The 26,472-nt window shown below is 48.2% G+C and overlaps 1 protein-coding gene and 1 long non-coding RNA gene across 4 annotated transcripts in view; one reads left to right on the top strand and one right to left on the bottom strand.

Annotated features, from left to right (window-relative positions):
• Positions 1-410: 410 nt before the first annotated feature.
• Positions 411-5,647, bottom strand: LOC118534642 (uncharacterized). Its single transcript, XR_004916814.2, has 2 exons — positions 5,186-5,647; positions 411-2,918 (listed from the first exon to the last, which is right to left on the bottom strand). It is a non-coding gene; the product is annotated as an uncharacterized LOC118534642 (long non-coding RNA).
• Positions 3,984-26,472, top strand: part of SEL1L3 (SEL1L family member 3) — a 96,869-nt gene continuing 74,380 nt past the window's right edge. The window contains exons 1-2 of one of the 3 annotated variants that reach the window (XM_078068467.1): positions 3,984-3,998; positions 17,322-17,892. In XM_078068467.1, the coding sequence (XP_077924593.1) occupies positions 17,328-17,892 (565 nt within the window). In that variant the 5' untranslated portion in view covers positions 3,984-3,998; positions 17,322-17,327. Of the gene's footprint in view, positions 3,999-4,488; positions 4,692-17,321; positions 17,893-26,472 lie in introns of those variants that run through there. The other 2 variants (XM_036090612.2, XM_036090610.2) reach the window with 2 other exon arrangements.

Genomic DNA, 26,472 nt, shown 5'->3' with positions numbered 1-26,472 from the left:
TCATGAGAAAAATGGAAGTACTGAATGCTGAAAAAGGGTTTTTTGTTTTTTGGTTTTTTTTGCTGGATCCTGAAGGTCATCCTTGGCAGAAAAAAGGCCATGATTTTCCAATGCGGATGGGCAGCGTGTTGCCTGACAGCAATCTTCTCTTCTGTTTGTGTTTTCTTCTCTTCTATGTTGATGGAAAAGGCAAATGTCACAGTTCATTTATCTTTATTCCGCATATCTGAAGTTGCAGAAAGGAATGGAGGGAGTGGTAGTATACTGAATTCCAGAGAACCAAAAGCCGGGTGCTAACGGGAAGGAGACGGAGAAGATGACACTGAATAGAGAAGGAAAAAAGGCAGGGAGGTAATAAGGGGGCAAGAAGGAAAGGAAGGATGGAAAGAAAAAAAAAAATGAAAAAGGAAGATGATGAAGTCGATTTTATTGAGTGACTAGGGCTAAGAACTTTCTATGTACAAGGCATGGGGGCAGTGCCCAGGGCTGATTAAGAAACAACCCCTGCTTTCAAGCAGCTTTCAACCCACTTGAGGAGAATTGGCCAACAAACCGACTAGAATAGGAAGCAGGATTAGCCAGTTGCCTCATGAGGTTGCAGGCGAGAGAGAAAGGACCGGTTGCTTTTTGACCTGAGGTCATGAGGGAAGGCTCTCCAGAGCTGGTGGTATTTGCCTGGGCCCCAAAGGTTTATGTAGGAGGGCAGTGGGCAGAAGGAGATTTCCTCACTCCTATGTAGTGCCCTCTGTGCCCTCTCTTGTAATTCAGAGATCAGGTGTCTCTGCATGGCCAGATCTCTCTACCCGAGACATCCTCGGGACCTAGAAATGTGGTTTCCAAGGGCCCGTGCATGGACTGTGACAGCCCGAAGTTAAGTTTCTACTGGTCCACAGCAAAATAAGACAATGACCCATCGGGAGTTTTTCCACAAACAAATTATATTCAGTTTAAAGGACTTTTGTTTTATTATGATAGTAGGTCCTTCCTAGTTTTTTGATGATAAAAATACCCTGTCTTTTAGACGAAATAATGTTGATAAAAGACAGCATATTGGGGCGGGGAGTTGTTTGTTTTAAGTATTACTTGGCAAATGAATAGTTGGCCAACTGCATTGGTCCCTGAGATTTTACAGATTTTATTTTTTTTAAAGATTATTTATTTATTTATTTATTATTTATTTATTTGAGAGAGAGCATGAGCAGGGGGGAGGGGCAGAGGGAGAGGGATAAGCAGACTCCCCAGTGAGCGCAGAGCCCGATGCAGGACTCGACCCCAGGACCCTGGGATCATGACCTGAGCTGAAGGCAGAGGCTTAACCGACTGAGCCACCCAGGCGCTCGATTTTACAGATTTTAAACCATTTCAGTGTCTAAGAACTACTGGCCTCGGATGCCATTCTGTGTCCATTGAGGCAAGTGCATTCAGTGAAGGTTGTTCTTTTTCCCTGGCGACCCTGAACCGACCCCTCCAGGCCTCTGGTCGCTCCTCCCCGTCAGCCTTGTGGAGGGCGGCTGCTGTCCTCTTCGGGGACTGTGTCCTGTTCCGTGGAGTCGCTCTCTCACTGTCTCTCAGAGTGATGGGACACACGGATGCACACGAAGGCAGATAAATACAGCCCCCAGGCACCTTCACAGTTAGGTGGAGCATGAACACTTAATTCAAACCAATAAATTGTAAAGGCAGGAAACAATGATATTTTCAAATGAACGGTCTTCTTCTGTGATCAGACCACACCCTTCAAATTACTGATACAGACAGCTGGAGAGGAAGCAAGGGCAAAAACTGATTCTGGCTTCTGGACCGAAATGTCACAGACCGCTGTGGATAGAAATCCTGAACTTCTCTCTTTCTGCCCCTCTCCAGTCCGGAATTGATCAGTCAATCCCGCCACCCCCTGCCCTGGGCCACACAGCAACCTGAACACCCCTTTCCGAGGACCAAGCTGTGTTACGGTTAGTGTTCTGCACGCCTGCCCCTCCTCCCGGAAAGGGATGCCTGCTCACCTTTGGATTCGGGGTGCCTGACTCACAGGAGGAGGCCAAGAGAAGCCGAGTGAGTCAGAGATTTGATATACGAGGTTAAAAACAGCCCAGGGCCCTATGGGGTGTCTCCACAGCGACTACAGTCAGGGAAATTCAAACTCACAGCCTTCTAAAACTTCAATTCCATGAATCCTGATTACAAACAACCTGAGGAAACCATTTCATTCCCTGAAGACCAATGGAGTCTGTGGGCAATGAAGGGGGAGAGAACTCCAGAGAAGCCCAGGAAGACAGGTGGAAATTCCAGAAATATTGTGAAGCCCCATCTTCTGAAACTGGCCAACAATTTTCCTTCCACATACATTAAAATGTATAGTTTATACTCTGACCTGACTAAAAAAAAAAAAAAAAAGGATATATATATATATGTGTGTGTGTGTGTGTGTGTGTGTATATATATATGGACACAATCTGGGACAAAGCCACCAAACCTTTCATCCCCTTGGACACCCAATAGACTAAATGATTTTCCACATCACACAGGAGAATTTTAAGTGCTTTGGGTTTATGGAAGTGGGACAGGGTGCTGGAGACATCTGCCAAACAAAGAAACCCTCAGATGCTTTAATGGGGTGCCTACCGGATGACATGGGAGCAGAATGACCCTTTCTATAAGCCAGGGGATCTGGAAATGGGGTCTTCGGACCAGCAGCAGCAGCCCCTGGAAACATGCTGGAAAGGCAGCTTTTCAAGCCTCACCCGGGGGCCAACTGAAGCTGAGATTCTAGTGGGGTTGTCCAGCAATGTGTGTTTTCATAAGTCCTCCCAGCGGTTCGGATGCAGGCTGAACTTTGAAAACTACTGATAGAAGGCATTACCTTACGGTGAGTGACTCGCAGCCAAGAGCCGGACCCAGGGCCACAGCCCTCAGGTGACCTAAAAAAAGAAAGGGATGACTCAGCTGAGCTGCTGAGTGTGGCGGGGCCTGTACTGAGATGGCTGAGGGCATATCCGGGCATGACCCCCGGGCACCCCATCTTTACTGCCAGCTTTCCCCGCTGCCTGTTTGGACTTGACCTTCGGCGGTGGCACGTCCACACGGCAAGGGCTGGGCGAGGGCCGTATCCTTCCTCTCTCCCAACTGTTATTAGTCGCAATACGCACAAATCCACCAGTGCCAAAGGGAAGCTTTCGAGAACTTTCGAAGGTGGGCTGTTTCAGAGCAGCAGCTAGGGGCCCAAGCAGTTGTCTGAACTGCCCCACGCTTCCCAGAGCACCAGGTGGCCGCAAGCTGGAGGTCTCACGGTCCGGCCGCGCCCCTCGGCCTGGCGGCTGAACCCCTATCCGCGAACAGCCAGTCCCAACCTGGGTCCCCAAGACGGAGGGTGGGCCTGATTTATTTTTTAAAAAGTGTTTGTGCACTTCACGAGCCTCACCCTTTCATTCAGGGCTTGGTCCAATTGCATTGACCTAATTAATTCATTTTCTTTTCGGTCCCAAGTGGAAGCCGGGGCACAGGGCTGCAAATCCAATGCAAACCCGCTTTGGGCGCCAATACTCTGGACAATTAAAACAAAGAGCGGCGGCAGCGGCGGCGGCAGCGGCGGCCGCACCGCACAAAACCCTTGGGAAACATCCAGAACGTGCCGCGTACCAGCCGGCAGGGCGGGGCGCAACCTGGGTTAAAAACGTGCCCGCAGGGAGGCGGCCCCACCCCTGCAGGTGGACAGGTGGAGGTCGGCAGGGGTCAAAATCCGTCCTTAAAGAGCCAGAAGCTGGGCCGCTGCGTGGCGCAACTGCAGGGGGCACACTCGCCCCGCGCCCAGCGGGAATGGCGCCCTCGCCCAAAAAGCAACGAAACAAAACCCATTGCACCGGCGGGAACTGGGCTGCGGGACCCGCGGGAGGAGTGGGTGGGAGCGGGAGAAGGCGGGAGGGGCGACTGGAACGAGAAGCGGAAGGAGGGGAGGGAAGGAAAAGACGGGGAGAAAAGGCAGAAAGTGGAAGAAAGAGGGGGTGAGGAAAAGAAAGGCGCGAGTGGGAGACGGGGGAGAGAGAAAAGGGGGAACGGAGGGAGGGGAGAGAGGGCTCGCGGACAGGAAGGGCGCCGAAGGGGGGGCGGGGGAGGAGAGCGAAGAAAGGGAAAAGGGGGGGGCGGGCCGGGAGCCGAGGGAAGCGGGCGGGGGGCGGCGGCCAGGGGGCGGGACCGGGGTCAGTCCTCACCTGCGGGGGCCGCCCCGGGAGGTGGCAGCCGGGGTCGGGGTGGGGGGGCAGCCGCGGGGAGGCGGGCTGGGCGGCGAGGCAGAGGGGAGGGAGGGGACGGGCACTGGGAGGCGGGGAGGAGCCGGCGCTCGGCTGGGGCTGCGGGGGCGGCGACGGCGGGAGCGGCAGTGGCGGCGGCGGCGGGTCCGGCGGCGGCGGCGGCAGGTGGCCCCGCGCGCGGCGCCCGGCCCGGCCGGGGGCGGGCGGGAAGGTGGCGCCTCGGGCGGGGGCCGGTCCCTGCACCAGGTGACCTGCTCTGGCCCGGATCCGGGCGGCCTCGCTATGCAGCGGCGCGGCGCGGGGCTCGGGTGGCCGCGGCAGCAGCAGCAACAACCCCCGCCGCCCGCGGTCGGTCCCCGGGCCGCAGCCATGGCCCCCCCGAGCGGCGGCGTCCCCCCGGGCCTCGGCGGCCGCCCTGCCTGCGCGCTGCTCCTGTTCTGCTACCTGGTGAGCGCCGGACCCTGCCCGGGTCCTCCCCACCCTCCGCGCGGGGCCCCGGGGACGCGGGCGGGGGCGGCCGGGGACCTCCGCCTCGCCGGGCGGTACGGCGCTGCTAGTTTGCTCGCTTCCTGGCCGCTGCGCCCCGGGCGCGCCGGCACCTGGGATGGGGACCCGGGGCGCCGGGAGGGGTGCGTGGACCGGACTTGCGGCGCGGCGCTCTCGCTCGTGTCCGTCCCTCTGCCCCCGAGACGCGCTCCAGACCCGGCTGAGGTGCCCCCTCGAGACCCCCTCCGGTCCCCCGCTCCACCTGGAGCCTCGCCAGCCGCGTTTCCTCCCCGCCAGCCGCGCGCGGCTCTCCAGCCCCCTCCCTCCCGGTCCTGGGCTTCCCTCACAGTCTCGCAGCTCCTTGCCTTCCCGTGCCCAACTTCGCCTCTCTCTCTCTCTCTCTCTCTGTCTCTCTCTCTCTCCCTCTCTCTTGGCGAACGCCGCCCGCCTCGAACCTCCGTTTAGTTTCCGCCGGGTCCTCATGGCCCGGACCGTTTTCTGCCAACGCACCCGCGACGAGCCCTCGCGTTTCCAGCGCTCTTCAACTCCTCCGTGGTCACTCCAGCCAAGTTGCGGATGCCAGAAAGAAACCGAGTTCTTTGTAACACGCTTACAGCCAGAGTGGTGACTTTAGCTGCGTCTTGAACATTGTGATTTCAGAGAATACGCTTGGCTTAGGCACGTCAGTTTACCATTTGCACTCTTCTTGGCTTCGGTTTCAGTTATCAACTAAATGGCAGTAACCTATTTTTCAAAACCAGCTCACTTAAAATACCAGAATAATTTAAACCCTCAGAACAAGGTGGGGGAATATTCCTCAATTCCTCTGATGGCCTTCTTTCTCCTGCTTTGAATTCTCCTAAACAATAGTAAATTTAACTGAAGGCGACACCCTTCCTGTCCGGCCTACCTTATGTTCCAGGATCTTACAGAAAGCTTGGGTTATCTCGCCATATATTACTGTAAATAAGTGAAATCGAAAATGCTGAATCATGAAACTGATGTAATAGGAAATTCACAGAATGCTTAAAATTGAGCAGTGTCATTGTCCAGTATTGTTCTCATTTATATGGTATCGCCATTATTTGGAGTCTTTCTTCGTAGAGGCTAAAAACTGCTTAGGAGACATTGTCAGGCATTAGGATTTGATTCCAAGGAAATTGCCACCCAGCCCAAGTTTCTTTTAACACTCTTTACTTCTCAGCTGTTGCATTTCTTGAAGCAAGAGGGTGTAAAAATGCAAATTGTAATTCTGCTTTAGCGTCTACCTGTTGAGCAATCCATGCTTTTCCTCCTATTTTAAAGTTAACTAGTACCAAATTTCGTGGTTGGATTTACTTACTCAGAAGAGGTTGTCAGTTAACGTGCATGGGTGTTTTTTTTTTTTTCCTTTTCACCCAAGACGTATTATTATTTAATATTTATGCCACAGGGTTACAGCCCTCAGGCTCATAAATATAACTGCCAAAACAAATGATAGGGTTTCCGTTTAAACAGATGATCCCTGTCCACAAGGCACTGTTACCCACAGAGGCAGAAATGATGTAGTAGAATAGTGTGTGGAACATTAATGTACAGGTGGTCTGGAAAGTTCCACGCGGAAATCCGAAGACCTGGCAAGGAGAGACCACTTCTTGACGGTTCTGAGAAATCGGAGTAACAGGAGAAAGCTTAAAGGCCTGGTGGTCTACGGGAACAGAGGCAGATGAGGGAGCAAGTAGAAAAGTTCTGTTGGGACCAAGGGGGATTTAAGGGACCAGGTCACAGAGAGGGGACAGAGATGCTGTGCACAGAGCAGAGTTAGAGAGTGAAGTGGTGAGGTCAGGGCTCTGAAGAGAGAGATTTATAGAAAATACTGTAATGTGGGAACTAACCAGAGCATGGCTGAGTGTCTTGGCAGATGGGGAAGGGTTGGATTTTGGAACCATCGTGAAGAGGGAAATGTCAGTGCTTCCTGACTCTGTGTGTTTCCTTCAGATGGGCTTCAGATAGGCTACTGTACAGGAAAGGCTTGGTAAGCAAGCAAACCATTTTGCAACTGAACGAGACTCTTTTGTCAAGTCCAGGAGAGCAAAAGTGTGATTTGGAAGATGGGCTTCACCTTTTGTTCTAAAGGTCTAGCCATTTCTGTAGGATTCTGCTCTAGAGGTATGTGCTATCTGAGCCTCTGGTGAAAGGTGAGGCTTCCTGACCTTGGAGAAATTCACTGTGCAAGGTGGGGAACATCTGCCGGAAGCACGAGATACAGAAAACGACAGAGGGAAAAAAAGGCATAATTGTGTCCATTCTCCTCATCAAGGAATACTGCCTAGAGGAAGTGATTGGTCAGGGGAGGCGAGGCGGGTGGGTGGAGAGTAGATGTGGAGCAGAATAGCTAGGAAGGATCTCAGGAACATGGAGACCCTAGAGGGAGAAAGCTATCCCATAATTTGGAAAACATAAATAATAATGATAGTTTGCATTGTACTAAGTTGTTTATATGCATTGTCCAGTATTTTTTTAAAGATTTATTTATTTGAGAGAAAGCACGTGTGAGCAGGGGGAGAGGCAGAGGGACAGGGAGAGAATCCTCAAGCAGACTCCCCACTGAACGTGGAGCCCTATGCAGGGCTCGACGTGGGGCTCGATCCTAGGACCCTGAGATCATGACCTGAGCCGAAATCAAGAGTCGGACCCTTAACCCACTGAGCCAACCCGTCGCCCCTGCATTCTCCAGTGTTAATTTTAACGACAACCTTGTGAAGTGGTAGCTGTTATGATCCTCATTCGGATGAGGTAACTAAGACTCAGAGAGGTTAAGTAAGTTGCCCTGGGCCACACAGGTAGTCCAAGATAGAAACCCAAGTCTGTCTACTTCCAGAAACCCAGTTCTTAGGCATGCTAACTTACTACTTTCTGCATTTTGCTGCTTTGTGTTCGTTCCTCTCATACATAGATGCGTGGGTCATTAGCAAAGCTCTTACAATTAGCAGCCACTGTGCAATTGGCCAGGATGTGAGGTCATGTCTAAAGTAGCCTAAAATATACAAAGCAGGAAGCACAGGCCACAGAATAGAAGCAGGATGTTAACGAGAAAAAAAAAAAAAGAATAGGTGACACCAGAAAATATTTGCCACGGAGAGCTAACAGATAGGGTCTCTCTCTGGTCCAGAGGCAGCAGGTGGAGGTTAGCACTTAGCATCTGTACGAATGTGCGCCCAGGTGTAGAGCGAGTGTGCCTTGGAAAGCATTCCAAAGCCCAGTTGTCTGTGATTTGGGGGCCGATTCCCATTCTGTGCGATCCCCCCCTATGTGCTTGTTCGCAAGGACTGGAGGTTGAGAGTGGTTTTCTGAACAGATGCCTTTAAGCCCCTGCCCTCGTGGGGAGCGTGCTTCCCGGAGCCAGGGTCCTGAGGCAGCGGGCGCCTTTCCCCCCCACTGGCTGGGACAGAGTAGGCTTCAGTGGCAGCCCAAGAACAGTACTGTGACCGTACCTAGGATACTGCCAAAGCATGAATAATTGCGACGAGGCCTGAAGATAAGTCACGGAACGATGCCAAGCAGATTTCTGAAAAGATGATCCCCCGTTGCAGCGGCTGCCAGAAAATTCTAAGGTCACCAGAGGTCGAGAGGCAGAGAGCCTCCTCAGAGAGGGTGAGGGCCTGGAAAAGAAAAGGTAACAGAATCGCTTCCGCTGAGGTCCCTGGTGCCGAGTGGTGTGGTCTGGGCTGGACTTGCCAACAGAGCCCCTTGCCATTCTCGTACGTCATTACCTCGTACCTTCCTCCAGACTTGGCCAGACCAGCTGAGGCTGTCCCAGCCCCATCTGTGACGGTGGCACTTGTGGAAGGCATTTCTGTCCTTTCCGAACGCTGGTCTCGAATGTATAATTTTTTCTTCAGTGAGAAAAACACATCTCACAATGGCTGGTATTGATGTCAGCTGGAGAGCTGAAATATTCAGAGTGGACATTTGCACTCGTTAGACAACCGGAGGACAAAGCCATAAATGGGCTTTAGTGGCACAGATGTATGTGGGAATGGTTAGCAGATCTCTGGTGGCTGTGACAGAATTCTCCATCAGTGGCCACAGACCGTCGGTTAACCCTCTAGTAGTAGTCCTGAACTCCTTACTCTGTCTGACACAGGACCTAGGAAAATCAAAACAAGGTATGGAGACTCTCCATTATCTCGCTTGTGCAAGAGCGAAAATGGATATTTGAAATACAGAGCTCACCTTCAAACTTCACGTCAGCCAATAGAAGCCACAGTCACCCTGACCAGAGCTCCTAAAATGCCCCAAGCCATGGTGTTTGCCTCTTGCTTTCTATACCTTCTATTCCTCTTGGCAAAAGTGTGGGAGTCATGAATTGGCTGAAGGAAGCAGGTGGAGGAAAGGTAGACAAGGCATAAAGAACCCAGGCAGTTCACAAAGATGGATAGACTCGAGTAGACCATAAATAGCCTCAAGTGAATTCAGTTACCCTGTTTATTGGCTCATCCTATTCCCCCCTCCCCCCCCCCCCCCGAGAAGGGACCTGAGGGGCAGGAGGATTGCTGAGGAGATTCTGCTTTGGCTGCTCTTATTTGTCTGACATCCTCATCCAAAGAAGGGCTTAACTGAGTTGGGGAGTTGGCTCAATGCGGTGTGTAGGTTTGTGGGTCAGATAATGCCTACCCTCCCCAGGTACAAGGTGTAAGGACCTGGTAGGATCTTAGCTCCCATCCCCCCCTCCCTCCTGCACATTCAAGATGAGAGTGAACAAAGTCTCAGCTTTCCCCCACCTGTGGCCAGAAAGTGGGACAGGTGTAGAGGTCAGTTGGTGAGTCGAGGGCCTCATTTTGGGCGTTTCTGGAAGGCAAGAGGGACAGATAGGAATTTGAATTTTGGTTCTATTTTTGAGGAGCTGGTTGACCTTGGACAAGTGACTCCCCCTCTCTGAATCCATTCCATTTTCTCTGCTCTGTCCCTCCCAGAGCTGTTGTGAAGATTAGATTTGAAGGGAGACGTTCTATGAAGTTCTTTTTCAGAGGATGAGGTTAGAAGTGAGTGAGAAGAGGGACTTGCCGCATCTGTCCCAATGCCCAGCTCATAGTTATTCAATGAAATGAAACCAAACCAAACCTTGGTTACCCTCATGATTTAAGTTAAAAAGAAATAGCATGTCAAACAGTATTAAAGAGAGGAGGGGAGCCAGTACAACTAGGAGTATTGCTCACTGTCATGATGGTGTTTCTCTAGCCAGCTCTCAGGTTTGGGAAGGCATATTGGTCAACTGTGAAGTATTGCCCAAGACACATCTCGATTTTGGAGTCCATACTGACATCACTGCCCATTCTGCTTAATTGCATGCTTTGTTGACATAAACAGGATTTTTGCTTATTTCTAGTCAGCAGAAATTGGAAAAGTAGACCTCTTAAGCCAATACAGTGACTTTTTGACCTATGGAAAGTTTGATCCAGCCAGTTTGGAGAGAAAGCACTCATGAGCAAGGTTTCCTTAGGTGACTGTTGGGGTGGAATGGGCAGGAATGAGAAAAACAGACATTCAGTAATTGTTTGCATATTACATGAACCCACCACATACACGTGTTAGTGTAAAATTTCCCGTGACAAGACGTGAATGATTTAAGATGCTTCAATCTCTCGGTCCCTTCCTTAAATAGCAAGTTGTCCATATAGAGGAAAGAGCCTAGTTTTCTCAGCTTTTTGGAACGGGGGGGGGTTATTTGAATAGAATTTCTTCTTACTGATTTTGCTTTAAGGCATCAGATGCAGTCATCCTAAAAGAAGCTTAGACAGAATTGATAGATTTTTTTTTTTCCGTCCAGAAGATACATAAATGCATCTCGACTCCCAGTCTGAATTGAACACATTTTGATCTCCAGTTTGGGGTCTTTTCTCATGAACACGACATCAACTGACCCATTTCTTTCTTTAAAAAAATTTATAATACATACACAATTAGACAAATGTGAGGGAATCTGTTCTGAGAGTGTGTGTGACATTGTCAAATTGGACTTTGATTAAGGCTTACTTCTGGTGTAAACAGATGTTTGAGGGCTCGGGCATCTTTCAGAGCCCAGCTCCATTGTGTGCAGAGCATATCAGTAGCTTCCGAGGTGGAACATCTATGTGGTTGTCTAAATAGCGTATGAGGGGCACAGAAATGCCACCACTCACCCCCCAAATCTTGCTCATAGCTGCAGTGCATTTGAGCTTTGCTTTTAAGGCATTATTTCCCCCAGACTGGCATAGAAATGTAGATATGTGACATTACTGTAGTCCTTTTTCATTATCACATTAACACGGATGAACTTGCCAGACGAACAGGAGTCCAACAGGGGGTAGAGGGATAGGACATTTAAAACATTTAATTCGTATTTTTGCTGTGGAGAAATGGAAAGTTCTAGAAGATAGTGCGGTTGTCTGAAAGGTCTGGAGGGAGTTGATAGCTGAGAGAAGTCCACCCTAAATGGGTAAGGTAGGTTCCAGAGCGCCACCTTCCCTGACCTCACAGTCCCCACGTCACCTGTGACCCCCCAGGGGCCCAAGGAAAAGCCAAAGGGTAAGGGTTCTTCCAAAGGAGATTAATGAAGCTGGATGGAAAAAGAGAAGTGGAGAGGATCTCCATCACAAAAGGACTTGTGAATATCGGAAAAGGGTGGTGGGGACTTCAGAATTGGATCAACTCCTCCGGTTTATATGCAGGTGCCCCTGGGAGCTGTGACCTGAGGCGGACCACAGAGGCTCCTGGCAGAGAGGCTCCTGCCCAGGATTTTACTTCAGCAGGAAACACTTAACCAAAATCCTACTGTGTGCCAAGTTCTATTTGAGAAGCCAGGGACATAACAATGAATAGGACATGGACTCTGACCTCATAATTTCTAAGCCAAGGAATGACTAGGTAATTTTTCACTTCCGTTAATGCAGCCTGGCATGTGAAAATACCTATGAAGGTCGGACACGTGTCATGCCGGTAGCTGGAACTCTTCGAGTTAATTGCCTTATTTTCCTGGCAGGAGACAGCTCATAACCACACACATGACTTGAGCCAGGAAATCAGCTTCAGCTTAATCAATATTTAGAGTGTGATGTGTTGCTAATCAGTGTTGGTTTTGTACATAACAGAGTCAGCCCTACTCATGGCATAACCGCTGCCCACTGGGTCCCCTCCAATCCACAAGATGCCAGCTTCCTACACTGCATAGGTGTCCAAAAGACTGAAGACCGCCGTGCCTTCTTGAGGGATTTAGACCATGCCCCTAAAGCCACCTAGGGTGATTTTGAGGTCCCCTTTGGGGCCAGCACACCCCCATCATATTGCCCATCCCTGACAGTGTTCCTTTCCTGTACTCATGCTTCTCCCACTTCTCAAGTTCATCTTACTCAGTCCATGAGATTTTTCTGCGCCCAGCCTCGTGCTAACTTCTCATCCCACCTAGGTCTCTACTGAAAGAAACAATAGCAAGATGTCAACGCCGCCACCAAGGAACCTTAGCAAAATAACAAATCAAGCGCCATCAATCACACATCTATGAAATTATGCCTAATTGGGTTATTCATCTCATTTCTCCCATAGGATCATTCCTTTGGAAAGCATATTTTCTGTCATGTTGTGTTTTCCAAACCTCTAAATCTAGAATAAAAGCTCGATAATCTAGAACAGTAGTTGGCAAGCTGTGGCCCTTGGGCGCAACCAGCTGCCTGTTTTTGCAAACAGAGTTGAGCTGGAGCACAGCCGTGCTCCTTCGCTTACGAGCTTAGTTGTCTATGGCCGCTTTCTCGATACCACAGCAGAGCTAAGTAGTTCTTCACGGACATCAAGTGGCCTGCAAAACCTAAAATACTTACAATATGGCCCTTTTTTACAGGAAAAGTCTGCTAACTTCAAATCCAGAGTAGAACCATCCAGTTGTCAGACATATAATGTAAGCTACAAATACGAGCCACGTGTGTACTTTCAGATTTTCTCATAGCTGCATTTAAAAAGTAACAGGTGAAATTAATTTTAGTAATATATTTTATTTAACTCGCCCTATCTCAATATGATCATTTCAACATGTAATCGGGATAAGAAATATTAATGAGATAGTTTGCATTTTTTTAAAAAAATTGTCTTTGGAATCCAGTGTATATTGTACACGCACAGTAATTTGGACCAGCCCCATTACCAGCGCTTCAGAGGACTCGTGGCTTCTGTATCAGATAGCACCCACCTAGAACCTGTAAACCTTGGATTTACTTTTCCTGCACTTGAGGCTTTGAAGTAGGTGAAAATAAAATAATCTCCATCTGCATGTATAGAGATTTCCTTTAAAGCCGAATTTTGATGGAATGGCTGGAGGGAGAACACGGTCAGGTGTCCTATACCTTCTTCGTTCTCATCTGTCACCGCTGATTGTCGGCAATGATGAGCCTGATGTCATGGGTCGTCAGGTGAAGCTGAAACCAGCTTCAGCACGCTGTGCTTCTTAATGTGGGAAAGTGGACTGATGCATGTTTAGCACTAAGAAGTAAAGTAATGAACATTACTACTAACTGCACTTTGCAGTGAAATCATATAACCTTTCCCCCAGAACTCTGTTTAAAAGAAGTATTAACTTGGAGTTCTAGCGTCAGTGATAAAAACATGATTTAAAAAAAATACTGAAGTGGCACCTGGGTGCCTCAGTCGTTAAGCGTCTGCCTTTGGCTCAGGTCGTGATCCCAGGGTCCTGGGATTGAGCCCCGCATCCGGCTCCCTGCTTGGGGGGGGAGGCCTGCTTCTCCCTCTCCCACTCCTCCTGCTTGTGTTCCCTCTCTCGCTATGTCTCTCTCTGTCAAATAAATAAATAAAAATCTTTAAAAAAAATTATTTTTTTAAAAATTGAAGTGGGAGAAGAGGGCTGGGTGTTTTTTTAAGGTATACATAAAAAGAACGAGGAAGAGGTTTTAAGTCATTCTTGGAGAAAGAACACCAGGTGATACTCAGTATATCACAGCATGTCCTGGACTCTGCTCTCTGTTGCCTCATTAACTGGGCAAATGTGGAATTGAGTGATGGTGGGCATGAGGGGCAGTTGGAATGAGGGGTGCCCACCTCTCTGTCTTCGGCTGGCCTCCGCGGGGGGCTCATCGACTGGATTCGCATCTTGAGAAGGGGGCCGCATCTTGGCACATCTGGCTGAATGAACAAACCGCCGCTTGTGGACAAATGCTGGGGCTATCTCTATTCACAAGAAAGCAGAATTCCGCCTGGCCAACTGTTTATAGTCTCGCTGTTGTGTGCTGCGGGCTGGAGAACGTGGGAGAGGGAGTGAAAGCAAGGGGCTGGGCTCCTGGGCTTGCCTCTGGGAAGCCACCAGCTGGGTGATGTCGGAGGACATCCCCTCTCAGTGATCATTGCCTTGTTGGAAGAATGGGGTGGGCTGGCTCATCACCAAGGGCTCGTCCGCCCTTAGAGTAGCTACTTCTAATTATAAGATTATTTTTATGTTTGTTTTCCCCCCTGTAATTTGGAAGTATAAATGAGAGCATGAAACAATTAAGCCTCTCACTGCGGGGGCAGACAACTTGGACGTACCCACTCTTTACATATTTCTTCCCACAGTTTTCCCATGACTAATCAAAAGCAATGGCCAGCCCTTCTCACTCCGCCACTTGGAGAAGCTACATTTTTTTTATTTTCATCTTTAGGACAGTTGCTTTTCTCTCCATCCCCTGCTCTCCCCCCTAACTCCGTTTTTTTTTTCAATATTCATGTAGTACAAAATCCAAAAGATAAATAAGGATATATAGCACACGTCTCTCTCTTAGCCTGTCTCTTGGTCACCTCATCCTTCTCCATGTGAGCAACCAATGCTATGTGTATTCAAGCAAATGTGTATCTATTTTCTTAAAAAAAACCTCAAATGGTACTTCTGAACCTTGTTTAAAAAAAAAAAAAACTTCAAACTTTGGAGCTCACTTCATTGTCTGTCCATGAAGCTCTTCCTTGTTTTAATAGCTATCTAGCACTCCAGGAGTGGATGTCCTATCAGTTACTGAACCAACTCGGTCTTGATGGGCATTTAGTTCTGCATCCTTTGCTGTTACAGACAGTGCTGGAGTGCAAGCCCGTACATACGTCATTTTGCGCAAATTTGAGTATATGGGTAGGATAAAATCCTAGAGGAGGAATTATTGGACCGGAGGGTGGGTGCAGTTATATTTTTGATGGATTCTGCCTGACTGCCACCCACAGAGATCACTTTCCCCAGCAGGACATAAGAGGCCAGTCCAACCAGGACAGAGTGTTATCGGACTTTCTGATCTCTGTGAACCTAGTAAGTTCAAACTGATCTCTTCAGTGTGGTTTCAACTTGCCTTTCTCTGACTATCAGTGGGAATTTACTTATTGATGAACTCTGTCGTTTGCTCATTTTTCTTGATTGTCAGCTTTGTTTCTAATTGACGATCAGTGCTTTCAAATAGAAACACTGTTCCCTTTTCCAGAAACTTTCTTTGATTCTTCACTGTTGGTAGAATCAAAGTCCACATTCCTTGGGCTGGAGGATTCAGTGTCCTTCAGAGCTAGGACCCTGCCTTTTTTTTTTTTTTTCCAACCTCATATCCTCATGTCTTTTTGTGTCTTTACCCCTGTTCTGTTCTCTGGTCAAACCAATCTGCCCTCTCTCCAGTACATCTGTGTTGCCCCTGCTTAAGCTATTCACACCACTTGTATGGTCTTCCCTATGCCTCTCTACCTAAAGAACTTCTCTTCCCCCCTCCCAGCCCAGCTGAAATATCATTCCTTCCATGAAGGCTATTCTAGACGACCCCCGGTAGAATGACCCTCACCTGGGACTGTACTCCTTTAGGACTTGCTTATAGTTTGACTGGAGCCCTGATCACGTCCTGCCTGGTGTTACTGCTCTTTGTAAACACAATTCCCTGATACCCAGCTTTGTGTCTCAGCCCCTTCTGCGTCTCCTACAACCCTCAGCCAAAAGTGAAGAAAGGGGTCCTTATATCTTCCTTCTTTGGAAAACTGACCTTTTTCTTTAAACTTGTAAAAATATTCACAGTATAAAATTTACCATATTCACTACTTCTAAGTGTACAGTTTAGGGACGTTAAGTACATTCATATTGTGGAACCATCACCACATACATCTCCAGAATTCTTTTCCTCTTGTAAAACTGCAACTCTGTGCCCGTTAAACAATAAGTCCCCATGATCACTCCCCCCGCCCCAACCCCGATCCCTGGCAACCACCATCCTCCCTTCTGTTTCTATGCATCTGACTGCTCCAGGTTCTTCATATAAGTAGAATCATACAGTATTTATTCCTTGTGCCTGGCTTATTTCACTCAGCGTAATGCCCTCAAAGTTCTTCCATCTTGTAGCATGCGTCAGACTTCCTTTTCTTTTTAAGGCTGAATAATATTCCATTGTGTGTATATATCACATTTTGTGTATCCTTTTATTCATTGAGGTCATTTCTACCTCTTGACTATTGTGAATAATGCTGCTGTGAACATGGGTGTATGTCTATGAACATATCTCTTCGAGTCCCTGTTTTCAACTATTTTGGGCTTATAGCCAGAAGTGGAATTGCTGGATCATGTGGTAATTCTAGGTTTAATTTTTTGAGGAGATGCTGTCCTGTTTCCCTCAGTGGCCACACCATTTTACATTCCCACCAGCAATGCACAAAGAGTCCAGTTTCTCTACCTCCTCTCCAACGCTTGTTATTTTTGTTTTGTTTTTGTTTTTGGATAATAGCCATGCTAATGGGTGTGAAGTGGTCCAAAGTAACCTTTTCGCTATTGTGTTTTGGATGCCTGAATCACAAAGTTATATTTAGAAGAACTCTTGTGTCATATGCTGAAAACATTGTCTTGATCTCATGACCAACTTCCAAGATTTCTTTAGCAAGGAATGTCCGTTTTAAGAGGTCTTCGTATTTAAAGAACTAGAGAAATAACACACACAGCTAAAATCTTTCTTGGCCCATGTAGCACCGTCCATGGTGAAAGAATCAGACAACACAGTCTGTTGTCCAAGCCTGCCTGTGTGTGACTTGGAGCAGTGGAAACCTCCTGCTGGTCCATCCGTCATGCGTGCTTGTCCTGGCTCGGAATTTACGGGAGAAAAAAGGGGCCAGGTTGGCATCCCTGTCATGTCCCCTCTCGGGTGCACTTTGAACTCTTCCCCCACCCTTTGATTTGGCTGCATCTGATCGCCATTTGAAGTCAGGACAATGCTTTGGAAAGGTCTGAGCCTGGCTCATCTCCTTTTCACGCTAAGGCAGGCTCACCGCTCCTGGATTTGTTGCGAACTAGCTCCTCCATTTGGAAACCAACTCTGGAATGATTGCCACGTAGCTTTGAAAGTCCCATTTTGATCAGCAGATGCTACTGAGTCTGGGGAGAGAGTTAAATGTGGCCTAATCTTCATTTGTGTGTGTGTGTTGGTTTTTCTCTAATTGTTGGGGAGTGGTTTTGCCATCTTTTATGTCCCACATTCAGTGCTTTCTGTAGATGGATTTTTTTATCCCCGGAAAATGATTCACATATCTGTTAATGTGATGATTTTTAAACTTTCTGTCCTTCTTTCTTCCTTTCTTTTTTTTTTTTCCCCTCTTCAGAACATCATGCCGTCTTTGGGCAGGCAGACTTCCCTGACGACGTCGGTGACCCCCAAAGCTGAGCACAGCGTGGCTTACAAAGACTTTATTTATTTCACTGTCTTTGAAGGGAATGTCCGCAATGTTTCTGAAGTCTCGGTTGAGTATTTATGCTCTCAGCCTTGTGTTGTCAATCTGGAAGCCGTTGTTTCATCTGAGTTCAGAAGTAGCATCCCTGTGTACAAAAAGAGGTGGAAGAACGAGAAGCATCTTCACACCAGCAGGACACAAATAGTACATGTGAAATTTCCAAGCATCATGGTTTATAGAGATGATTATTTCATCAGACACTCCATTGCAGTATCCGCGGTGATACTACGCGCCTGGATTACTCACAAATACAGTGGCGGAGACTTGAATGTTAAATGGGAGGAAAATTTGCTACATGCTGTAGCGAAGAATTATACTCTGCTGAAGACGGTCCCACCTTTCGAACGCCCTTTCAAAGATCATCAAGTGTGCCTTGAGTGGAACATGGATTATATTTGGAACCTTCGAGCAAACAAGATACCCCAGTGTCCTCTTGAAAGTGGTAGGTCATTTGCCTTGCAAGGAACCTAATGCTCATTTCTTCAGATAGCCTGTATCACGAGAGAATGGCAGGAGAAGGTTCTTACTCTGGCAGTGGGGGAGGTGGGGAAAATGACGGGCACACCGAGCCTGTAGTTTAGGACTTTGGGGAGGAAGCGGGGGCGCGGGGAGTAAAAAGGTGAAGAGAGAAGAAATAGTAGGAGAGAATAGACTGCACTGGAGAGTCACAGAGATCATGGAGGGACCTGGAGGGGTTTGGGTCTGAAGTTGGAAAGGAGGTTAATGCCACCGAAGCAGACACGGGGAAAATCTTCCTCCCTCTCTCCCTTCATGAGTCCTTCGAGTATCAGTTACGTTTAAGTGGAGTGTTTTATCCAGGAGGGGGTGAGGACCTCAAGAGGAGACTTGCTGCCAAAGGTGGTATCACACAGTAGGTTTCAGCCCAGAGCCCCTGGGTTCAACTCCTGATTCTGCCACTTTCTGCCTATGTACTCTTGGAATTCTGGGAGCCTCGGTTTTCTTATCTGTAAAATGGGCATGATAAATAACAACTCCCTCAGAGCCGTGTTGTGAAAATTAAATGAGATGTAATTTGCTTAACGCATAATCAGCACTCGGCAAAAAATAGCCATGATGATGATAGAGCCCAAACTCTGCACCATATCCTAAAAGCCACATGGTTACAGCCTCCGAAGGACCCACACAGGAGGTCCCCGTGACCTTCCATAAGCACTGGGGTTGGAGGTCTGTGGCTTGTACACTCTTAGTTCTCTCCATTGGTATGAGGGGCACATTCCTGTGTGGATGCTGAGCGCCTGCCAGCTCTTCTGGTCATCCTGCAGTGGGGAGCTAACCTGGGCGTGCTCCCGGGCACTCACCCGGAATCTGACAGTGTTTCCTCAGATGTAGCCCTGGGACCTGCTGCAACAGAATCACGCAGGGCTCTTGTTGTCAATGCAGATTCCCAGGCCCCATCCATATCCTACTCAGTCAGGACCTGTGGAGTGCAGAGCCCTGAAATCAGCACTTCAAACACACTCCCATGACCCTGATGCATCTTAAAGCTCCAGACCTCCGGAGCAGCGGCAGAGCCGGTGGGATTTGGATCTAGGGTAACTGTGACCCAACCCCCATGGGCCTGTGACAGCAGACCCTTCCTCGGGAGGCGCCTGACCCCTCCTGGTCTTTAAGAGGACTGCTTTGGGGCAAGATGACTTAAGAACACTGAGAAAACAGTGGCGACGAGTATTTCCTGAGACCACCCCAAAACAGCCTTGTATATAACGGACACTTCAAGGATCTGTTTAACCAGAGTGGTTTGAGTGGTCAGACGCCACTTGCCGTAGAACGAATACATGTGGCATTACAAAAAAAACAAAAAACAAAAAACTCTTTATTTTGAAATAATTATAGATTTGCAAGAAGTTGCAAAGATGGGAGAGAGTCCTGTGTATCCTTCCCCCGGCTTCCCCCAAGTGGTGAGGTCTTTCATAACTGTAGCGCACTAGCAAGACCACAAAAGTGACGTTGACCTAGTACTGTTGAATTAGACGGCAGACCTTATTCAGAATTCACCAGTGTTTACATGCACTTTTGTGTGTGCGTAGGTCTATGCACTCTTATCCTGCGTTTGGTCTGAATAGCCTTGTGCTGTGGCTGGCCTGTGTGGGGCTTTAAATACAGAGCTGGAGAGGGAGGAGGCAGGTTCCTTTTCTGTGTGTATGTGAGTTGGGGGTAGGACGGGGTGGGCCGGTCGAGCTGCCTGCGTTCTGATGATCGGTGTGCATCCCTCTTCCAGGCAGAGCCCCATGCTAGCGTCTTTCTGGAATGCCTTCCACGGGGAGACCTAATTTATTAAGGAGAAGGAAGTATGAAGCACATAGAGCCAGTTTTGATTTGCCTTCGATTTTGTCAAGGTGTAATGATTCCATTTCATGTGTGGCAAATCACATATTTCTCACTGAAGAATGACTAAATTGCAAGCTGGAAGTTTTCAAATGAAGTTGTTTATGAACTGGCTGAGGCCTTAGGGCGCCCGCACATAGTCTTAAAACGTGAACTACCTCTCCTTTCTTTTGTTTTTCCTTCCCATATTCACTGAGCTTCAGAATAGCTCAGTGGGATTTTTTTTCTCCCCACCTTCTTCCGAGCATTACTTTTGGGGTGAGAACCAAACTAATAAAAGCATAATGCAGAGGAAAGCCTTTTCTAATCATTAAAGTCACCAAAAAATGGGGAGTGGGGTGCTCCACGCACTCTCAAAGCCAGCTCTGTTTGCGTGGCTGCGATGTGTTCACCAAAAGGGGGAACACTTCCTCTCCCTCTCTTTGAAAGAGGAATCAAAAGAGAGTGTGCAGCCGCCCCATGGAAAATGTCCACGACCTTTGTTCTTGATACGGCTGTGTGATGGAAGGGGGCCAGGCCTCTGGCTTGCTCTTAGCAGGGGCTTCTTTACTTGGCTCTTGATGAACAGGAGTCAAGTCACAACAACAAGCTGGCATAAGGGAGCCGAGGGGGCGCCTTTCATGCCCGGTCCCCTTGCAGTCTGCAGCCAGCGCCGGTGTGGGGTGTGGGGGAACGTTTTCTGTGTCAAGTGCCTCATGTCCTACGAGGGCTCGATGTCTGAACTGAAGTACCCTCTGACTTGCTTTCATTTTCTTTTTCCTTTATAAAGAGAGAGAGAGAGCCCAAGTCCCCATGCACAGGGCTGTTCCGTGAGTATGGTTAGAGGGCCTCTCCACCAAAGGCTTAGCTTAGGCCCCCAAGGTGACGGCTGCGTGCACCCGGACATAGCCCTCCTGCACTGCTCCTCCTGCCTGTCCTCCCAGGAGAGGTCAGCGGGTCCCGTGGCCTCCCTCTCCAGACGACGTTGCATATTTAGTCCTACTCACCGCTTTGCCCTCATTCCCCACAGGGCAGCCAGTGCGGGCAGGCGGTTCCTCCCACTGCGGTGAGGACGAGTGCCCCCACGACCCTTCCCGTGGCCTGTGCCAGGGGTCCCTGTCCTCTTCCTGTTCCTGTCCCCCATCCTGCCGCATCTCCTGCCATGCGCCCCCTTGTCCACCGGCTCCAGCCACACGGGCCTGCCGGCTTCTCCTGGAGCCGACCAAGTTCATTCTCCCTTCGGGACACTTACGTGACTGCCCCCTTCCCCTCCACGGCTTGCCGCCTTATGTCATGCCTCTGTGCTAGTGTCATCTCAGGAGAGGCGGCTTCCTTGCCCACTTTATCTCGGACGGCAGCCCCACCCCTGCCACTCCCACCCCGTTGTCATTTGTCTTTATTCTCCTGCACAGGCTCATCGTCCCCAGACATTGTAATTAAATATGCGTCATGGCTTTTTTGCCGGATACGCGTGTCTCTGGACCAGTACGCAAGCTCCGTGATGCCAGGGTCCTGCCTTGTTTTGTGCGGTGCCCACCACCACAGCCCCTAGCGCACAGCAGGCGTGCGGTGACCATTTGTGAATTGAGTGATGAATGCTCTTAGCCAAGGGGCAAGGACCTTTTTCTCATAGGCCTGTGTGTGACCATAATGCGGTGACATCCTCACGTAGCTGTGTTGCCACATCGGGGAGTACACAGGGGTAGGGGGTGGCTGTGTGCCTTCCCGAGGCTCTCACACACCGCAGCTGCCCGGGGAAGAGCCCGTCTGGGCTGTGCTGGTTAAGGATGCAATCTCTTGTGGGGCGCCTGGGTGGCTCAGTTGGTTAAGGATGCAATCTCTTGGTCCGTGATTCTCCTTTGCAACCACACACGAGCCCACCTTTGCTCTGCCCTCGTAGTTTGAGTCTGGGATTCCCCATCCCCTGCCTTGACTGAATCAATTCCTTTTACAGGGAATAGCCCTCCCCACTGCCCACCAGTACCTGCTCCCACTGCAACCCCACGTGGCAAAATCATACCCATATTTCGGTAGCTGGCTTAAATTTCCACTGCTCCCCTGCCCACCCCCCCGAAGCCCTTTCCTTTCCTTTCCTTTCCTTTTTCCTTTCCTTTCCTTTCCTTTTTCCTTTCCCCTCCTTTCCTTTTTCCTTTCCTTTTTCTTTTCCTTTCCTTTCCTTTCTCTTTTCCTTTCCTTTCCTCTCCTTTCCTTTCTTTCTTTCCTTTCTCATTCCCACAATCAAAAATTAACTCTCTACCTTCTGGCCTTCCCTAGCCCTCCGTTGGTACCTGTCTCCCCATACAATGTGTATCATGTTCAAGTCAACTAAGCAAAGAACATTGAGCACCTACTATGTATCAATTTCTTTATTAAGTCTGGAGGCTAGAAGATGCAGACCTGGTCCCCTCTGTCTTAGGTGCTTAAGGGGGAGGGAAAAAACAGCTTCCAATAGTAACAGCTACTTTCTGTTACTGAGTACTCACTATGTGTTAGGCATTGTGCTAAGTGCTCTATGTATCTCATTTAATCTGCCCAGCATCTTACCATCATATTTACAGAGGAGGAAACTGACTCAGAGACTTGTCTAAGGTCACACGGTTCTTCATGATAGAGCTGAGATTTGAACCCAGGTACTTTGGTTCCCAAACCCCACATGTAACTATTAGCCTATACTGCTGAGGGATGTCATGAAGCTAGCTATTTATTTATTTATTTATTTATTTAAGGTCATTCATTCATTGAAAAAAGTTGCTGAGCAGTCCTTATATGTTCAGAGCTTTGTTTTTTTCTTTTTGTTTTTTTTTTTTTAAAGATTTTATTTATTTATTTGACAGAGAGAGACACAGCGAAAGAGGGAACACAAGCAGGGGGAGTGGGAGAGGGAGAAGCAGGCTTCCCACTGAGCAGGGAGCCTGATGCAGGGCTCGATCCCAGGACCCTGGGATCATGACCTGAGCCGAAGGCAGACGCTTAACGCCTGAGCCACCCAGGTGCCCCAAGAGCTTTGCTTTTTTCACAGAGGAGCTGACTTTTGAACAGAGAGTTGAAGGATGAGTAGAGTTCTCATAGTCAGAAAAGGAGTAGGGGAAGGGCATCCAGGCAGAAGGGAAAGCATGAACCAGATCGTACCGAGAAGAAAATGGAGCCTCGTGGCAGAAGGGCGATGAGCCTGCATCTCTCGATGGGAGGGATGGCAAATAGGTTTCATCTTGCACGCCAGCTCAGCGGGCTTGGGGGTGGCCACCTAGAGCATGGTGTTGAGAAGGATTCTGAGGCTGAGTCTGTGCCTAGTGAGAAAGAGTGGCGGGCAGATCGATTGCCAGTGTCCACCACAGGGTGGAAATACAGAGTAGCAGCTTCATGCTCTGTGTTTGTGCACCCAGGTAGAATCTCAGGTGTGAGTTGGACGATTCAGGAAATTAGACTGGAAAAGCGGGTTGGGGGCCACACTTTGAAGACTCTGAAATGCCATGCTGAGGTGTATTAAACATTCTGGCCTGCTGTCCATCTATATGAACATTTTTCTGATCTTGCCACTTACTTCAGAAACTGGGGAACATGGCAGCTTCCTTCTTTCCCACTCTCTCTTCCTTTCACCAAAAATCCATTCTCATCTTCAGATCCAATGGATTAGAAGTATGATTTCTTATAACAAAATTCCATTACAACAAAGTCATGGAAGGGCTAAGTCAGGGGAGCCAGGCTTTACCTGTCTCTGTGAAAATACCAGTTGATTCAGTGAGACTATTTAAGTCAATGACATGATGATACTGTTTATAACTATGAGAACTATATATTTGGCACTTTTATTAAAAGAGAGAGAGACTTAGTTCTTTTTTTCTCTCCAGTTAATCACGGTGGTCTGAATTTCTCAGTAATAACACCAATTAATGCCTCGCATCTGCGTGGCCCTTTATGATTTTCAGAACACTTTTTCCGTGCACATTGTCTCATTTAATCCTCGTAATAGTCCCATGGGAAAGAGTATTATTCTCATCCTTTCTTTTCAGGGGAGAAAAACCAAGGCTCAGCTTGTTTCACGGGAGTCCAAGCTTTGCTATGCCGCCTCTCTGAAATATGCTAATACAGCCCTAACCCAGGTTTTAAATTAGAAAGGAATACTCTTTTTTTAAGTTGAATTTTTACTGATGTGAATCATCCTGTTTTCCTCACCCACTGGACTTTGCCTCTTTGAAGCAGATTGAATAGCCGCAGAGGCCCAGGGCGGGGAGGCCTCTGAATGTGGCTGGCCCCAGCTCCCGGCCTGCACGGGAGTGCTCAGACTTTGTTCTCTGCTTTTTTAGCCTAAAAAGGAATACATGTACCTGGTAAAAGAAATTCATATAGTGTAAAAGGGATTGGAGGAAGAGCGAGCTCCCACCCACCCTGTGTTCTTGTCCTTTTCCTAGAGGCAAACTCACTCACACTAGTTTCTTGTGTCTCTTTCCAGAAATGTTCTTTGCTCCTATAAGCCTTAAGTTGAGAGCCCCTCTCTTCACACACACATGGGAAGACACTATAAACTCTGGCCCGCACTCATTAACAATACGACAGAGATTTTTCTATAGCAGTGTATGCTACACGACCTCATTCTTTTCAGTAGCTGCTTTGCATCCTGTTGCCGGACAGCCCATAATTTATTTCACCTGTCCCCTGCTGATGGTCATGCAGGTCATTTCTAGTCTTTTACTATTAGCAACAAGGTTTCACCGAACATCCCTGCACACGTATCTTTGTACACACCTACAAGTATGTTCACAGGATAAATTCCTGGGAGTGAAATTTATTTTATTCTTAGCACTCCTACTATTGAATATTCCACTAACTTCCTTACTCGCCCACTTCACTGCCTGGTATCCTTTGGGGGAAGTTCTGACCTAAATCATACTTGCTAGAAAATTGAGTTTTAGTTCTCAGGCTTTGGTTTTAAAGAAAATGAAACACCTGAACACTCCTGCCTTTTAATGTCTTGCATTTGGAAACCACTGTTTCCAAAATCTCCAAGATTTCCAAAGAGATCCATACCTGACTCTCCAAAATCTCCAAAATTTCCAAGAGATCCATACCTGAATCTCTTACCTGCACTCTAGCTTTCCTTCTCCAGGTTGGAACATCTTAGCTTCTTTTCCTCCTGTTTCCACTTATAGACTTATGGTCAGTTACTTTTTGCCTCAAGACTATCTCTTCTCCACAAATGGGCTGAGGTCTCAGGTGCACCATTGTGGTTGTGTTTGAAGCACGTCCCGAGTAGGGTTTTGTTACATGGACGTGGGACTGTGTCCAGAGCAGGTATCCATGTCAGGGCTCTGATCACTCTGCTGACCTGGAGAATGGGCTACATGACCGACCCCAGCCACCCTGCTCGGAGGTGATGTTCAAAGTACTTAACAACCAATATTAGACAGGGTCTCCTGGTCAGGCTCTGTAGGCGCTAGCCACTGTGCTGAAGCAGGATGGTCCAGGAGGCCCTTGCTGAGCCAAGCTCTACCCTGAAGGAGAGCCTGGATAGGTAGTGGGGGTGGGGTCCTGGAGGGTCAAGGCAGCACCCATCTCTTTGGGAAGACCTGTGAGATGTGGATGTGATGTGGTTTAATAAGAAGTCCGTTGGTTTATAGCGGGAGACCAGCTTTGAGTCATACCTGAATCTCTTATTAACCATGCAACCTTTGGTGAAACACATTTTTCTTGTCTCCAAATGAAGGAGTTTTTGCCATACAAAATCTAATGCCTCTTCTTGCTCTAAAATTTGAGGAAATAAAACAAGCAAAACAGTCAAGGTGGTGGGTTCTAAATCTGAACTGCCTTCCTGGTATTTTATGTTTGTTGTAATGATGCCTTTTTCCTACCTAACTTCTTCATTCAAGATCAGCCAGAGAAATGGATTTGGGGGAAGGGTCTGAAGGAAGAGAGACTGTGATCTGGTTTGGGCAGCATAGGACACATTACAGAACTGTGAAAAGAGTTGAGCAAGAGAGAGGCAGGTTCAGATCCTGACTTGGCCATACTGTGCCCATTTGTTTGTTCATTCGTTCGTTCGTTTGTTCGTTCATTCATTCATTCATTCATTCATTCCCTCAGTATTTATGGAGCTTCTGTCAAGTGTTGGGCACTGTTCTGGGCTCTAGGGATGGGGTAATGATTGAGGTAATGTCCCTGTTCTCTTGGGACTTACATTTTAGAGGAAACTGGGCAAGTCTCTTAACCACTTTGGACTTAAGTTCTCCTACCTGTGAATTTTTTCATGGAGAATGATACTGGTGCTGTTACCCCCCGTTCTAGTGTCCATGACAGCCATTGCTAATCAAGCATGGTGCTCCAAGCAGCCACAGTCACTTAATAGAGAACAAGCCTGTGTGTTATCCTGGGCTAGCTGAATTCTAACATCCTTTTCGGGCTCCGAAATTTCATTCTTATTATTTCTAAGTAAATGGGAAGGCAATATTATACTGAAGGAAAAATTGCAGTAGAACTCCAAATCATAGAACTATTCAAGCTGCAGATTTTACAAGAAAGCCGCTATCGCTTTGGTTTTGTTGGGTACAAAAGGTATGTGTTTTTGTAAAATTTATTTTAGATCTTTTGGTCTTAGACTTTTTTTCCTTCCACATCTTTTGCTGCAAGTTCTCCTGCTCAACCCACTTTACTTTGATCCCTGGATAAAGGAGAGGCTCATCAGCATTGACTTTTAACTCCTTTC

This window comes from Halichoerus grypus, chromosome 3 (assembly GCF_964656455.1).
Source record: "Halichoerus grypus chromosome 3, mHalGry1.hap1.1, whole genome shotgun sequence".
Lineage (NCBI taxonomy): Eukaryota > Metazoa > Chordata > Mammalia > Carnivora > Phocidae > Halichoerus > Halichoerus grypus.
The sequence above is the reverse complement of the archived record's forward strand: the minus strand, read 5'-3'. Positions and strand labels throughout refer to the sequence as shown.